A 16,601-nucleotide genomic window follows, 5' to 3' on the forward strand; every position below is an offset into this window, starting at 1 on the left:
CCATGGATAGGTAATGTATGCACCTTGCAAATCGTCAGCCACCGGCCGCACACCGCTATTACACCTGGTAATATCCGACAATTATAGGTCCAAGCCTATATTAACGATCAGCCAATGATCGTTGTCATCGGCTGATCGTTGTGTTTATTACACGGAATGATAATCGGCTGGATGGGGCCGATTCGGCCGATTATCGTTCCATGTAATAGGGCCCTTACTGTGGTTGTTTTCTCCTATTAGTTCAGCAGGTAGGTAGGAGTAGAACATAGTGGGAAGATATACTGTGGTAGGTTGCTCATTACTAAAATCTCAAGCTAGAAAGGTCACTAGTATCACAATACACTGGCTTCAGTATGCTCTACATCCTCAGTAGAAATGAGCAAAACGGGCCGAGGTTCAGGTTCGTACAAACCCGAACAATCAGCATTTGACTTCCGCTGTCTTCCCGTTCCGTGGGGAAGGTGGAGACAGCCCGAGTACCGCCTGGAATATAGAGAAACAGCCTATGACCTAGGCTGTATTCCTTTTTTCCACAGTGGGCTGTCTCCACCTTCCCCACGGAACGGGAAGACAGCGGAAGTCAAATGCTGATAGTTTGGGTTTGTACGAACCTGAACCTCGGCCCGGTTCTCTCATCTCTAATCCTCAGGATAGGCCATCTATTTCCAATCTGTGTCTCTCAACTCTGACCAGTTGGGTTACAGTAAAAGAGATAGAAGCAGACAGCTCTGTACATTGCACCTCAGCTCCTATAAACTTCAATGGCTGCAGTAATCCAGCACAGCCACTACACAGTGCATGGAGCTGTCTGCTTCTGGCTATTTCCATTGCAAGCATAGTGCCTACTCCTACCAAGCAGATATTGATATATTATATAGGCCAATAGGCCATCAGCAATAAAATCCTGGAGAACACCTGTAAAATAGTGGCTATATGAAGGGTATATAGTACAGATTAGTGCAAATTGAGCATGCTCAAGTCCAGTCGTTTGGCATTTGAATACTGGTGGCTGAAGGAGTTGGATGTAGCCCTAGGGAGTCCTGGAAAACATGGATACAGCTTATGGCCAATAGCTGCATCCATGTTTTTCCAGACTGCCTAGGGCTGCATCCAACTTCTTTAACTGAAGGATTGGCCTCGAGCAAGTTGTGCTCATCTCTAGTGTATAGCTAAAAATAAGAATTTAGATAAATAAAATTGCATAGGCAGTGGTGTTTGGGATAGAGTCCCTACATCTGTTCCTGGCGCCCTAGGATCTATTAATTCAATGTTTTGTCCTTGTTTAGTACATGGAATGGATCTGGTGGGTGAGGATTTAGGGTTGTGGAACTGACCCAAGCATAAGGGAAGGGAGGGGGGTTATTTTCTGCTAGCGGCATGACTCATGGACGGACTGAAACTTTGTAGAATGAGGTCACTATAGGGGTGAGAGAGGGCAGAGCCTCGCTGTTGACAAATGTGGAGGAGTTTTAGCGAATAACCCATAACCTCCTAATAGCTGCCTGTATGCCGGCCTTTCTGTACTTTATCCTGCTATATTAAGCTAAAAGCTCTCCTAGTCATTTACAAAGCTCTCCACAATGCTGCACCGCCATACATCTCAGCTCTGTTTTTCGAACCACTTGCCCTTGACCAATGACTAACAATTCACATTTTCCTGCCCCCATCTGCAGGATTCTCATGCTGCACCTATTCTGTGAAACTCCCCATATCAGATGATTAGAGGCTCTTCTTACATTCCCAGTATAGTATATAAAGTAATATCTTTAAAGGAACTGTCCAGAGCAGGAGAGGTTTTCTATGGGGATTTTATACAGATGTGGACAGTTCCTGACATGGACAGAGGTGGCAGCAGAGAGCACTGTGTCAGGCTGAAAAGACTACATCACTTCCAGCAGGACATACAGCAGCTTAAAAGTACTGGAAGAATTAAGATTTTTAAATAGAAGTAATTTACAAATCTTTTATCAAAAATCCAAAATTTTAATCTCCAGAGTACGAAAGCTTGTGTTACATATCTAAAGTCCTTGGTTATACACAACCTCCTTCAAATATTTCCATGTGTAAAGCAGAAGTTGCCCCTAGCAACCAATCAGATTCCACCTTTAATTTCGCAAATAATCCGTAAGCAAAGAAAAGTTGGAATCTGATTGGTTGCTAGGGGCAATTGAGCCAGTGTCACTTTATACCAGCTTGATAAATCTCCCCCTATATCTGTATACATTTACACTACAGCGATATATACCGCTGCCAGACCATTGCTTTTAGAACAGAGTAGTGGTCGATAACCTAGACAATGAACTGTCAACAATGGGAAGGAAAAAGTGGTCATATCAGGAGAAGGCAAGTCTGCTAAATGAATGTATTTGCAAAAATATTTGAAGAGGTTGTCCAAGGTCACGGGGGGTCCGACCTCTGTACTCCCCTCCAATTTTTGTATGTGGCCCCCGGCTTCTCTGTTATGAATAGAGCCGTGGGTACGACACATGACCCGTAGCTCTATTCATTCCTATGGAGCCACCTGAGGGAGCCAAGTAAGTCGGAAGAGTGCCTACTCGGCTCCCTCCGGCATCATAGGAATGAATAGAGCTACAGGTCATGTGCCGTACCCAGGCCACGGCTTTATTCATAACAGAGAATCCGGGGGTCAATACAGAGATCTGTGGGGGCACAGAGGTCAGACACCCCATGACCTCTTCCACTTCCCAAACGTAAATTTTTCCTGGACAACCTCTTTAACTTTACGAGTCCCATAATACCCCTGTAATTGTGAGGCACTACTATGTTGCTGCTACGTATAGAGATATTTATCATCACATATTACAAACAGTTCAGAACTTTCTTTTACTTTCTTCTACCTTCGGAAATTTTAGACTAACATCGGTGAGTAATGAAATGTGCCGCACACGCAACGTCTTGTTTAGATGCTGGCTACATACCAAGGACGTTAGCCGTACACTGCAGAATTTCTGAGACATCCTCCGCGTCTTCGCTCCCAGAGAGACCGGCATACGTGCATTTCACCGAAGCGTTGTGCAGATTCTTCTCCGCATCCCGACAGCTTTAAAAGAAACCATAAGATGTAAGAAAAGACGACCTGAGAGTTTCCTGACGCCTCACCTCCCAGTTGCCTTACCCTCATTAAATTGTTAGCAAATCCCTAATTAACACATAGCATTCAGGCAAATCGCTTCACACTTGGCGCGCTGTATATCACCAGGAGAATTATCAGCTTGCATCACTAGCGCTAATTTAGTGGATCATTAAGAGGCGGCATCCTTAAAAGTGAGGAAACAGGTTTGAGTAACAGCTTCACCCCGGGAAACTGAAAATCATTCACTTTATAGATCCTTTGATATAATGTATCTACTCCGAGTCCTTTGTACATTGAGTTCTTAAAGGGCGTACCACTTATCGCCAGGCTAGCAACATGTTGTAAATGTTCTACATTATTTTGTTAGTCTGAGTTGGCACGCAGATTTACCACAAACCGATGCAGGGGGTCTGGGTGCTGAGCCCTAAGCTATCGTAGGTTTGGGTGCCTATACATTTTCACTCGCTCTCCAAGTGAGTACAGTATACAGATTGAGGTTACGTTCCCACATAGTTTATTTTCGGACGACCATCACTTTGAGGTGAAAATACGGCTGTATTTTAAAAATTACGGCTCAAAATGGCAGCCGTCCAGAAAAAAAGGGCAAAAACAAATGTAAAATAAAGGAAAAATAGGGCAGTAAAGTAGATATAAAACATGGCCGTTTTTCTGTACTGTGTGTGCACTAGGTAATTACCCATAGACGTCAATAGAGCCCACAATTGCATTGAAAGAATCTCAATGCTCAGTTTCGGGAACTCTAGCGATTCCATTGAAAATAATGGGGGGGAGATTTATGAAACATGGTGTAAAGTAAAACTGGCTCAGTTGCCCCCAGCAACCAATCAGATTCCACCTTTCATTTCTTACAGACCCTTTGGAAAATGAAAGGTGGAATCTGATTGGTTGCTAGGGGCAAATGAGCCATTTTTACTTTACACCATGTTTGATAAATCGCCATAGATTAGAGAATAGACAGGTAAGGAGAGATGAAACAACAGTGTCTCCTTTCCCCTATACTACTTAGGAGAGACTGTTGTTTCTTTAACTTTCGCCAGGTGATCACGGTGTCAGGTGGTGGGCGGGGTTACAGATGAGATGCTACAGCTTGCCTGGCAACATAAGAGACAGAGATCATGTGACCTTTGTCTCAGAAGGGAGGGGGAGGACAGAGGAGTGAAGACAAGTGTACCAGGCAGTGAGGATTTTCAGCAACTTCTGGGTATGAGTCAGGATGTGCTGCAGGCAAAAGGCCTAATTTATTAAATAAAAAACTATTGCAAACAAGTTTAGAATATGAGTGGGGATTAACAGAATCAAATCTTTCTTAACTACAGTTCCCCTTTAATCACCTGTGTATCTGTCTAAAGGCCCTATCCCACTGAACTTTTTCGATCGATTATCGTTCATAAAATCGTTCAAACGACCGCTCGTTAACGATATTTGTTCTGTGGAATAGCTGTAAACGAGTGAACGACAACAGCAAAATCGTCGTTGAGTCGTTCACTATTTTTTTTCAACATGTCGAAAAAAAACTGTTGGTCTTTCAACAATAATTTGCTAATATTTTTGTTGAATAAAAAATCTTTTAGTCGTTCTTGAAATGTCTACCTACATTTCTCCACGTTTTAAACGACCATGTAACGATCGTAAAAAAATCGTTACACTACAGATATCGTTCACGTTCCCACAAGTATTATGTGTTATCGTTCACTTAAAAAAATCGTTAAGTGCTCGTTAACGAGAGGTCGTTGGAGCGAGTCTATGAACGATAATCGTTCTGTGAAATAGGGCTATAACAGCCCAGTCTTCAGCCCTTATCTTTCCTTTCCTGAACAATCTTCTAATCTTGATATATGACCAAAATAAAGTTGACCTTTGCAGTACTGTGGTTACACGTATATGGCCAAAATCATGCGGCAGCCAATGGAAGCACACTGCTGTCAGTATTACCACTAATATTTTACTCCAATTGTTCTCTATATTCTAGTGTCATCTCATTTGCACGTTGAGGCGTTTCTATGATATCACAGAAAAACTGCACAACCTAAGGCCATTGCCACACTAACCTTTTATCTAGCAGTCCAACTTTATTGTAAAAACAACATAAGAGTTGTGCAGGGAGGGGAATAAAGAACACTATCGGGGCACTCTAGCAGCGACGGCCATTTTGTACCTACCAGTACTACATCTGGATGAAGTACCGATACGTACAAAATGGCCGTCCCTACTGTTTCTACAATAAAGTTTTAGTTTTAGAAACTAATATAATCAATGTAATCCATAAAACAGCCTGAATGTAATACGTTAGGGAATGTTCGGGGACTAGACGGCACAGCTTGGCCATACTTCCATATCTGTTATTTATTGGTTCTTGTGTTTCCTATTTGTTGGAGATCTGTGTAAATGAGAAGTATTATATTGTGTTTGGTTCAGTTTATGATCTCATAATAAACCATATCCGGGTGGAAAATTACCTCCAGTGTGGCCGTAGCATCTGGGCGCTCACTGCAGGGGGACATTCTGTTCAGCTTACCCTATTGACAGGGAAAACTCTAGAACAGTATTGGCTGTCACATCGTGGTTATTTGTGCTCATAACTTGCGTTCTGTAAATGAATTGTACGACCTGTTCTTAACTGATACTGTATTACGTTTTATGTTGTATTGTTATGTATTGGTGCAGTGCTCATCGACAGGCATGATGGTTGTGGCAGTAGACGGGTGCTATGGTATAGACAATGTAGCCATGGTTTGGAGGCTAGCATTATAGAAGTCATCCACTGAGAGACAGCCCATACATTATACATCAATAACCAATAATTAACCCCTTAGGGACCAAGCCTGTTTGGGCCTTAATGACCAGGCTCATTTTTCAAAATCTGACCTGTCTCACTTTATGCGCTTATAGCTCAGTGATACTTAAACGTATGCTAGCGATTCTGAGATTGTTTTTTTGTAACATATGGCACTTTATGTTAGTGGCAAAATTTGGTCACTGTCTTGTGTGTTTTTTGTGAAATTTGAAAATTTTGCACTTTATGAACTTTGAAATTCTTTGCTTCTAAAAAAAAAAAAAAAAAGGCACATGACAAAAATTAGTTAGTAAGTCACATTATCAATATGTTCTCTTTATTCTGGCTTCATTTCGTAAACATATTTCACTTTTTTAGGGTGTTACGGGGCTTAGAAATGTATCAGCAAATTATCAAATTTTTATGAAATTTCCAAAACTGATTTTTTTAAGGATCAGTTCTTTTTTTAGGGTATATTCACACGGGTGGGCTCGCAGCGAGAGTCTCGCTGCGAGCCCGGCAGGTCCTGGCAGTTCCCATACACTACATACTTGCTGCGGTCTAAATGACCGCAGCGAGTATGTAATTATACCGCCCTTAACCCCTTCTGCTCCCGCCCGGCTCCCCCGCTGTAAGCATACTTTACCTGTCCTTGCTGCACGGGTCCGGTGTCCTGCTCTCCTGTCCGGCCAATTAGTGTGTTGCCCAGCCGCAGCCACTGATTGGCTGGGCGGGAGAGCAGGACGCTGGACCCGTGCAGCAAGGACAGGTAATGTATGCTTACAGCGGAGGAGCCGGGCGGGAGCAGAAGGGGTTAAGGGCGGTATAATTACATACTCGCTGCGGTTGTTTAGACCGCAGCAAGTATGTAGTGTATGGGAACTAAGTTGATTTAGGAGGCTTGTATACTGGAAACCCCCATAAGTGACCCCATTTAGGAAACTAGACACCTTAAAGAATTAATTTAGGGGTATAATGAGCATTTTAACCCTACAGGGGCTGGAAGAAAGTATTCACAATTAGGCCGGAAAAAAATGGAAAATAGAAATTTTCCAATAATATATTTGTTAAGATTAAAGTATCTCATTTTCATAATAAACATGAGAGAAAATGCACCCCAAATTTTGTAACGCAGGTTCTCCTGAGTACAGTGGTACCCCATATGTGGGCGTAAACCACTGTATGGGCACACAGCGGGGCTCAGAAGGGATGGAGCGCCAATTAGCTTTTCCAGTTCAGATTTTGCTGAAGAAGTTTCTGAGCGCCAGGTGCGTTTGCAGAGCCCCTGTAGTGTCAGCAGAATAGAACCCCCCCCAAAAGTCACCCCATTTAGGAAAGTGCACCCCTCAAAGAATACATTTTGGGGTGTGGTGACCATTTTAACCCCACAGGTATTAGAGGAAAGTATTCAAAAGAAGACAGTAAAAATGAAAAAATAGAATTTTTCCAATAACATGCTTGTTTAGTTTGAAATTTCTCAATTTCACGAGGAACAGGGGGGAAAACTCACCCCAATATATGTAACACAGGTACTCCTGAGTAGAACGGTACCCCATATGTGGGCATAAACTACTGTATGGGCACACAGCAGGGCTCAGAAGGAAGGGAGCGCCAATTAGCATTTTCAGTGCATGATTTTTCTGAAGAAGTTTCTGAGAGCCAGGTGCATTTGCAGAGCCCCTGTAATGTCTACAGAAAAGAACCCCCCCCCCCCCCCAAAAAAGTCACCCCATTTTGGAAAGTACACCCCTCAAGGAATTCATCTTGGGGTGTGGTGACCATTTTGACCCCACAGGTATTGGAGGAAAGTATTCAAAACTAGACTGTAAAAATGAAAAAAATTTAATTTTTCCAATAACATGTTTGTTTGGTTTGAAATTTCTCAATTACACTAGGAACAGGGGAGAAAAAGCACCCCAAAATTTGTAACAGAGGTTCTCCTGAGTACAATGGTACCCCATATGTGGGCATAAACCACTGTATGGGCACACAGCAGGGCTCAGAAGAGAAGGAGTGTCATTTTAGTTACAGGCAATATGTGGGTGTTTACTGGTTATCTGGGGTGGTAATGGACAATCTCGGGGTGTTTACTGGCTATCTGAGGTGGCAACAGGCAATCTGGTGGGGTTATGGGCAATATGGGGTGGTTACGAGCAGTCTGTGCCAATCTGGGGTGGTTACGGTCAATCTGGGGGTGTTTACTGGCTGTATGGGGTGGTTATGGGGTGTTTACTGGCTATATGGGGTGGTTATGGGCAATCTTGGGGTGCTTACTGGCTATCTGGGGTGGTGATGGGCAATCTGGGGTGTTCACTGGCTATCTGGGGTGGTGACGGGCAATCTGGTGGTGTTCACTGACTATCTGGGGTTGCAATGGGCAATCTGGGGAGGTGACAGGAAATCTGGGGTGGTTACGGGCAATCTGGGGTGGTTGTGAGCAATCTGGGGTGGTTACAGGCAATTTGGGGTGGTTACGGGCAATCTGGGGGGATACGGGCAATCTGGGGGGATACAGGCAATCTGGGGGGGATACGGCAATCTGGGGGGGATACGGCAATCTGGGGGGGATACGGCAATCTGGGGGGGATACGGCAATCTGGGGGGGATACGGGCAATCTGGGGTAGTGACAGGCAATCTGGGGTAGTGACGGGCAATCTGGGGTAGTGACGGGCAATCTGGGGTAGTGACGGACAATCTGGGGTAGTGACGGACAATCTGGGGTGGTGACGGACAATCTGGGGTAGTGACGGGCAATCTGGGGTGGTGACGGGCAATCTGGGGTGGTGACGGGCAATCTGGGGTGGTGACGGGCAATCTGGGGTGGTGACGGGCAGTCTGGGATGGTTATAGGCTATCTCGGGTGGATACGGGCAATCTGGGGTGGATACAGGCAATCTGGGGAGATTACGGACAATCTGGGGAGATTACAGGCAATCTAGGGTGGTTACAGGCAATCTGGGGTGGTTACAGGCAATCTGGGGTGGTGACGGGCAATCTGGGGTGGTTACAGGTAATCTGGGGTGGTTACAGGTAATCTGGGGTGGTTACAGGTAATCTGGGGTGGTTACAGGTAATCCAGGGTGGTTACAGGTAATCCAGGGCACTTGACTTTGGTGACAGGCGTAAAAAAGTGCCGGCACCATTTGGAACAAGCGATCAGTGGTATATAGTATATACCGCTGATCACTTGTACTGAAACCCCACCGGGTGGTCACCGATCATTGCCCCATGCTCTTCGCCACCTCCGGTGGTGGAGAGAATGAAGCTTTGATCATTTTTAGGAATCCATCACTGTGAACAGAGTCTGTTCACAGAGATGGCGGCGGCCATCTTGGATCAGATGGCCGCCCTGGGAGGGGAGGGTCAGTGACCAGGTCACTAGGGTTAATTCTGGGGACAGGGGGGGGACATGTTCTCATCTCCACTCACCGTGGGTTCACCGTAGGTGTCTGTTACCGGTGGCCGCCGTTATACTGGTAATAACAGCGATCGCCGGTAAGGGGACTTGCCGGGACTGACCCCACACTCTGCCCCAACCCCTCAGCTACCTCCGGTAGCTGAGAGGAGGGGGCAGCGGGCATTACCGGCGCCGCTGCACTATTCTGCACCATCGCCATAAAGAGCTGATGGCAGCAGAATAGAGCCCATTAGTGATCGCCGTAAAAATCCGTATTGGCGGTCACTAACAACATAATACATGTATTCTCTGGGTCACTACCGTTACGGCGATACCACATTTGTGTAGGTTTTTTTTTAACTATTATCACTTTGGCGCAATAGAAACCATCTTCCTAGCAAAAACCCACAAAAACTGTCGCCGCATTGCAAGATCCATAGCGTTCTCATCTTTTGCGCGACAGAGCTGGTTTTGGGCTTATCTTTTGCGGGAAGATCTGTAGTTTCTACTGATACCAAGTTTTATATGTATATGACTTTTTGATCTCTTTTATGACGTATTTTCTAAAGTGGATTGATAAAATACAGCTATTCTGGTAGTTTTTTTAATTTTTTTTTTACAGCGTGTGTTGTGCGATATAATTATTGATATAGTTTTATAGATTCGGTCGTTACGGACGTGGCGATACCAAATATGTATAGGATTTGTGTTTTTGATCACTTTTATGTCACGTTTTACTGGGTATAGGGAATGTAATGCATCTTTATTATTGGGGGGGGCTGTGTTGTGTTTGGTGCACACTTTTTTTCACTTTTACACTAGTGTACATTACTGTACACTAGTGTAAAATACTTTGATCACTGATACAATACATTGCAGTACCTGATGTACTGCAATGTATTGTATCATGCCTCATGCTGACAGGCAATAGCCACGGCCACCCCTGTCAGCATCAGGCATCTCCATGGTGACCCCGGGGACCTTCATTAGGACCCCGGGATCACCATGGAGACATCGGAGGACCGGACGGCGCCGCGGGACATCGCGATCATGTAAGTGACCCACGGCACCATCCGGGATCCACCGGGACCTGTTAGATGCCGCTGTCATGGTTTGACAGCGGCATTTAACAGGTTTAACTGCCCGGAGCGGAGAATCCTCCGCTCTGGGCAGTTACAGGAGGGTGTCAGCGGTCACACTGACCGCTGATCCCCCGTCCTGCAGCCGCCGCCGGGCGGTGATTTTTTTCCGATGCGCCCGCCGTTAAAAGGCGTACGCATCGGAATAAAGCCCATTAGTGGCCGCCGTGAAAAGGCAGCATGGCGGTCACTAGGGGTTAAAGGGAATCTGTCTGCTGTTATTCACATTCCAAACTGCTGACACTGTTAGATAGTTGTTAGGTCAAGGAGACACTTGGTACCTTTCATATATCCAGCTGTGCTTCCTGGACGTAGAGAAACACCTTTATTGACTGGTATAAGAAGTCAAAAGAGGCTTTCCTCAGCTCCTGATCTGCAGCAAGCTGGGACACCTCCTACCACCCCCCGCCCTCCAGCTTAATTGACACCTGGAAGCAGAGTCCCAAGCAGGGTCAGGTATGAGAGGGGGGGAGGAGGTGTTACAGCTTGCTGCACTTCAGGAGCTTGTGAAAGCTTCTTTAACTCTTCAATGTATATAACAAAAGTATATAAGCATTTTTGTACATTCTGGAAGCACAGACAGATATATGGAAGGTATCATGTGTCTTCCTGACCTAACAGCTATCTAACAGTGTCTGCAGTTTGGAACGTCAATTGCAGCTGACAGATTTATGTAGGGCAAAGTATTACACACATGACTACGAAAAATACAGGAAGGAAGGATAGGATAGGAGAGATGGAAGGAAGGAAGAGTAGGATAGATGGAAGGAAGGAAGAGCAGGGTAGATGGAAGAAAGGAAGAATTGAAGGAAGGGTAGGATAGATGAAAGGAAGAAAGGAAGGAAGGGTAGGATAGATGGAAGGAGGAAAAGGAAGAAAGGAAGGGTAGAATAGATAGATGGATGGATGGAAGGAAGGCTAGGATAGATGGATGGAAAGAAGGAAGGGTAGGATAGATGGATGGAAAGAAGGAAGGAAGGGTAGGATAGATGGAATGAGGAAAAGAAAGAAAGGAAGGGTAGAATAGATAGATAGATAGATAGATAGATAGATAGATAGATAGATAGATAGAAGGAAGGGTAGGATAGATGGATGGAAAGAAGGAAGGAAGGGTAGGATAGATTGAAGGAAGGAAATATAGAATAGAAGGAAAGAAAGTCAGTGGAATCAGTAGGAAGTCCTATTTTCCTCCAGCTTCCCCCCCCCCCCTTCTTTGTATTTACCCTTCATCATATATCTGCCCATCTTCGTACTCTTTTCGGATTGTCAATGACCATTTTTTGTTTTAGAGTCTCTCGGTATGCTTCCGGCGCCGCACAGTGTTAGAGAGCACTTATATAATGAAAAGTAATTCGCGTAAGTGAAAGGATAATTTGAATCTGGAGTGCTGGAGAGGTCAGACAAATATTGTACATCAATCCTTCCTAGTCAAACCGAATGAATGAGTGAAAATTAATGTTTTTACCCTTCCGTGATCTTTTATTTTCTCATTCCTCCGTCTACATGGATCCTTCCTTGCCGAGGTTTCTCAGTTTATCTCCAATGGGTTTTCGAGTCTCTTTGCTTCTTTCCACATAAAAAGATTACAGCTCGGCGCAGTAAGTAGACTGCGGATACTTAACTTAATTTGGAAGGTCATCGAGTGCACAAATCAATACAATTTTCCCATTCATGGCCCTTAAATGAAATTTACTATAATATATGATATAGGCATTTTAACCCTCTGATCATTACGCACAGCGAGCAGCATGGGTGTATTTTGCCGTAATGTATATTGCAAGAAAAAAAAAAAAAAAAGACTTTGGCTACAGAATTGCTATCAATGAGCCTCAGCTTGATGCTATTTAGGTTAATTTCATGGAAGCACAAACCGACTCAAAATAGCAGCTAAGAATAGAATAGAGAACAGCAGAGCGCTCACACATCCACAAAATACACTCCGCTCCACAGAATGCAAGGGATTAATAATCTATATAGGTTATATATTTTACTAATCATTTTTAAAAAAAATTTAAAGTCTTTGTACATATGGCGATTGGCATTAAAGGGGTGACAGAAAGTGACAGAGATTTTTAATTTACTTCTATTAAAAAATCTCAAGTCTTCCAATACTTATCAGCTGCTGTTTGTCCTGCAGGAAGTGGTGTATTCTTTCCAGTCTGACACAGTGCTCTCTGCTCCTCTGTCCATGTCAGGAACTGTCCAGAGCAGTAGCAAATCCCTATAGAAAACCTCTCCTGCTCTGGACAGATCCTGACATGGACAGAGGTGGCAGCAGAGAGCATGGTGTCAGACTGGGAAGAATACACCACTTCCTACAGGGCATACAACAGCTGATAAGTATTGGAAGATTGGAAGATGGAGATTTTTTTAAAAAAGAAATAAATTACAAATCTCTGGCACCAGTTGATTTGAAGGAATTTTTTTTTTAAATGAACAAATCCCTTTAAAGTAATAGTTACACTAGCCCACCATAGTAAAAGAGAAGATGACCCAATGAGGAGTCGCCAAGGTGTAGCAGAAGACAACCCCATGCCCATCAGTGACTGCAGCAGTATTCCGACCCAGCCACTGACTGGATGAGAAGCCAGTCAATAAACCGGGTCGTAGCGTCGTCTCTGGTTGAGATCCCCGAACACAGCAGGGGTCCCGGAGCCGCAATCTGGCACTGAAGAGGCAAGGGGAGAGACAACTGGAGATTTTTATGTTCCCTCTGCCCCTGCCTTTAAAAAGAAAGTAATTGGCTGGTCTTCTCCTTTAAATTAGTATAAATTATACAGGGTGGTCCAAAAGTTTCCACTTTTCGTTTCTCACAGACTCTGTGGAAAATGAAAAGTGGAATCTGATTGGTTGCTAGGGGCAACTGAGCCAGTTTCACTTTACACCATGTTTGATAAATCTCCTTCATAACCCTATTACACATACTGTCCACCTACTTTTGGATCACTATATATATATATATATATATATATATATATATATATATATATATACACCGGCCACTTTATTAGGTACACCTGTCCAACTGCACGTTACCACTTAATTTCTAATCAGCCAATCACATGGCGGCAACTCAGTGCATTTAGGCATGTAGACATGGTCAAGACAATCTCCTGCAGTTCAAACCGAGCATCAGTATGGGGAAGAAAGGTGATTTGAGTGCCTTTGAACGTGGCATGGTTGTTGGTGCCAGAAGGGCTGGTCTGAGTATTTCAGAAACTGCTGATCTACTGGGATTTTCATGCACAACCATCTCTAGGGTTTACAGAGAATGGTCCGAAAAAGAAAAAACATCCATTGAGCGGCAGTTCTGTGGGCGGAAATGCCTTGTTGATGCCAGAGGTCAGAGGGGAATGGGCAGACTGGTTCAAGCTGATAGAAAGGCAACAGTGACTCAAATAGCCAACCGTTACAACCAAGGTAGGCAGAAGAGCATCTCTGAACGCACAGTACGGCCAACTTTGAGGCAGATGGGCTACAGCAGCAGAAGACCACACCAGGTGCCACTCCGCTCAGCTAAGAACAGGAAACTGAGGCTACAATTTGCACAAGCTCATCGAAATTGGACAGTAGAAGATTGGAAAAACGTTGCCTGGTCTGATGAGTCTCGATTTCTGCTTGAACATGACAATGAGTTCACTGTACTCAAATGGTCCCCCATTTTTTTTTTTTTTTTTTTTATTTATTTTTTTTACAAATTGTTATTTTTCAGAGCAGCCCTTCAACACTTCAGAAATGTATACAGTATGTATGTTCTGCCATGGATATAAATGGTGTCCACGTGACAACGTATGTTCAACTTTATGCGGTTTATAGAGAACTTGTCAAGTCTTATGGCTAGACTTTCCTTTACCCATAGCAAACATTCAGTTCACTACATCAGCCCTGTATCTAAATACTCTGCAAAATGGCTTGTTGGCATCACCCTGGCACCTATCCATGCCCGCTCACCTCCCTCCCAGCCAAGCCATGACTTTGGGACATAAAGCTGAATAAACATTTCTGAAGGGCATCGGGCAAGAATTTTCCATCTGTATATTTGTCCAGGTTTCATTTTAACTGTAAACTTTTTAATTCTTTTTTGTTCTTTTAGTAAAACCTATAATATCGCTTTCATCTCTTCCTCCTCAATTGTAACTTTTATAATTACAGAAATATTCCTTGGAGGGTTTCCTCTGGGCTCCGCTTTATGCAAATAAAAAAACAAAACAAAACAGAGCAACAATAGAAAATATAATTAAGCCGCCATATACTGGAATAAACAGACTCTTATCCCTCTTATAATAAGTTAGGCTGATAATAACGTAGATGCCAGATGGTTGAACACAACCACTCTAATACAGTGTGTCTAGTATCATTTCCCTTATTTGTAGAACATAATAGCTTGAAACTATTTTAAAAATGTGAACAGTATCAAATGGAGATATACTATTAGAAGGGAACCTGTCATCACTTTCATGCTGCCCGAACCACAAGTCATCAGGGTGGTAAGGATGCCATAGACTGAGAGGTAACATATATTTTCGCAATAATCACGGCCGTTGTACAGCGACCGTGATTTTACGAAAATATACGTTGTGTGAACATAGCCTTTGGCTGTATCCATGTTTTCCAGGCAGCCTTAGGGCTGCATCCAACTTCTTCAGCCACCGGTAAGCAAATGCTGCACATTTAGGTTCAGATGAACTTCAGATGATGTTCACTCATCTCTACTAGACAACTTTTTAAAATTCTTATGTCTAAAAGAGTCTTAAAAGGCAAAATAACTTGCAAAACCATAAGAACTAAGGGATGAAGGATAAGCAAAGCTGCTCTCTGGTGCCATCTTTTGGAGGTAGATTTTGGTGATGGAGCCAGAGAGTTGCTTTGCATATCCCTCTTTCCAGAGTTCTTAGTGAAGTACGAATGGCTTTAATAAAAATTACAATATCGATTAAGACTTATAAGACCTTTTAGTTCTACATTCTACCAGGTCATCAACATTGCCTTTTAGACATACCGTATCTGCAACCCTGCACAAAGGCCATCAGGTAAGGGGCCAGCTTCCACCTTCCTACTGTTTATTGACGTATTATTATGGATTGGCGTTCTATGATAAGGCTTGTAGAGACCAGGGGCCCATATACTGCTCTTGCACACAGCTGACGGGCCATCTACTCTTTATGTCCCTCTGTCCCTGCCTGTCCACACTGCTCATGTGAACTGAGGATCCACACTGTGCCTGAAAGGTAAATAAAGGTTTTCATCTCTGACCTCCTATAAAGTTCTGGGCAATTGTCCCTTGTGTTCCACTACTGTATGTAAAAAGTGTGGCCTTCTGAATATAATCTCCCCCTTTCCCCCCTCCTTAGCTTGTCATGAGTATCCCCTTCTGTCTCCCAAACGCCATCTATAGTACTTGACTGTGTAAATCATCCTCTAGCACAGTGCCTGACTATTCATTCCAGTACAGATTCACCAGCACTATATTGTGGTATAGCAGTGAGCAGTAGGTGCAGTGCTGTGAACGGCCAGACAAGTAAGGGAAAGAAAGTCCAGGTGTAGTACTGGCAAGCGGCCCAACCTCCTGATTAGAGATGAGCGAACCGGGTTCAGGTTCGAGTCCATCCGAACCCAAACAATCGGCATTTGATTAGCTGGGGCTGCTGAACTTGGATAAAGCTCTAAGTTTGTCTGGAAAACATGGATACAGCCAATGACTATATCCATGATTTCCACATAGCATTAGGGCTTTATCCAACTTCAGCAGCCACCGCTAATCAAATGCCGAAAGTTCGGGTTCGGATCGACTCGAGCATGCTCCAGGTTCGCTCATCTCTACTCCTGATCCTATAAAATAGCTGTCCGCCATGATGGGACTTCTCAGGGCTAAAATCACCTTGTCCCCAACTCTGAAGGGTTAATCAAACAAATCCAGGTAAAAAATTTTTAAACTTTCTATCAAGTTTCTTCTTACCCGATAAGTCGATGCTCATAATACTGCAGCGTCCTCTGCAACGTCTCCTGAATGGTCTGCGGCTGCAAGAGAGAAACGAAGCAATGAGCAAAAAGCTTCAGCAAGACTTGTCATCTCTTCACCTATCAGAACAAGAGTCGACGTTATAAGCCGATTTCTTTCCTTTACAGATGACAAACTTTTCATCCTATTAGATTTTTCTAGTGATGTGAGGGTTTTG

The 16,601-nt window shown here is 43.8% G+C and overlaps 1 protein-coding gene and 2 long non-coding RNA genes across 3 annotated transcripts in view; 2 read left to right on the top strand and 1 right to left on the bottom strand.

Moving 5' to 3' along the window:
• Positions 1-3,123, top strand: part of LOC138792386 (uncharacterized) — a 48,724-nt gene extending 45,601 nt beyond the window's left edge. Inside the window, exon 3 of the long non-coding RNA XR_011363137.1 lies at positions 2,874-3,123. This is a non-coding gene — a long non-coding RNA (uncharacterized lncRNA). The remainder of the gene's footprint in view (positions 1-2,873) is intronic.
• The window catches only part of GUCY1A2 (guanylate cyclase 1 soluble subunit alpha 2), a 135,578-nt gene that overhangs the window by 89,779 nt on the left and 29,198 nt on the right, over positions 1-16,601 (bottom strand). Inside the window, exons 2-3 of the mRNA XM_069969754.1 lie at positions 16,382-16,443; positions 2,940-3,061 (exon numbers count right to left, since the gene is read on the bottom strand). Of these exons, the coding sequence (XP_069825855.1) occupies positions 2,940-3,061; positions 16,382-16,443 (184 nt within the window). The remainder of the gene's footprint in view (positions 1-2,939; positions 3,062-16,381; positions 16,444-16,601) is intronic.
• LOC138792387 (uncharacterized) overlaps positions 10,309-16,601 on the top strand; it is a 298,550-nt gene continuing 292,257 nt past the window's right edge. The window contains exon 1 of the long non-coding RNA XR_011363139.1: positions 10,309-10,338. This is a non-coding gene — a long non-coding RNA (uncharacterized lncRNA). The remainder of the gene's footprint in view (positions 10,339-16,601) is intronic.

Source organism: Dendropsophus ebraccatus, chromosome 5, assembly GCF_027789765.1.
Source record: "Dendropsophus ebraccatus isolate aDenEbr1 chromosome 5, aDenEbr1.pat, whole genome shotgun sequence".
In the NCBI taxonomy this organism is placed as follows: Eukaryota; Metazoa; Chordata; class Amphibia; order Anura; family Hylidae; genus Dendropsophus; species Dendropsophus ebraccatus.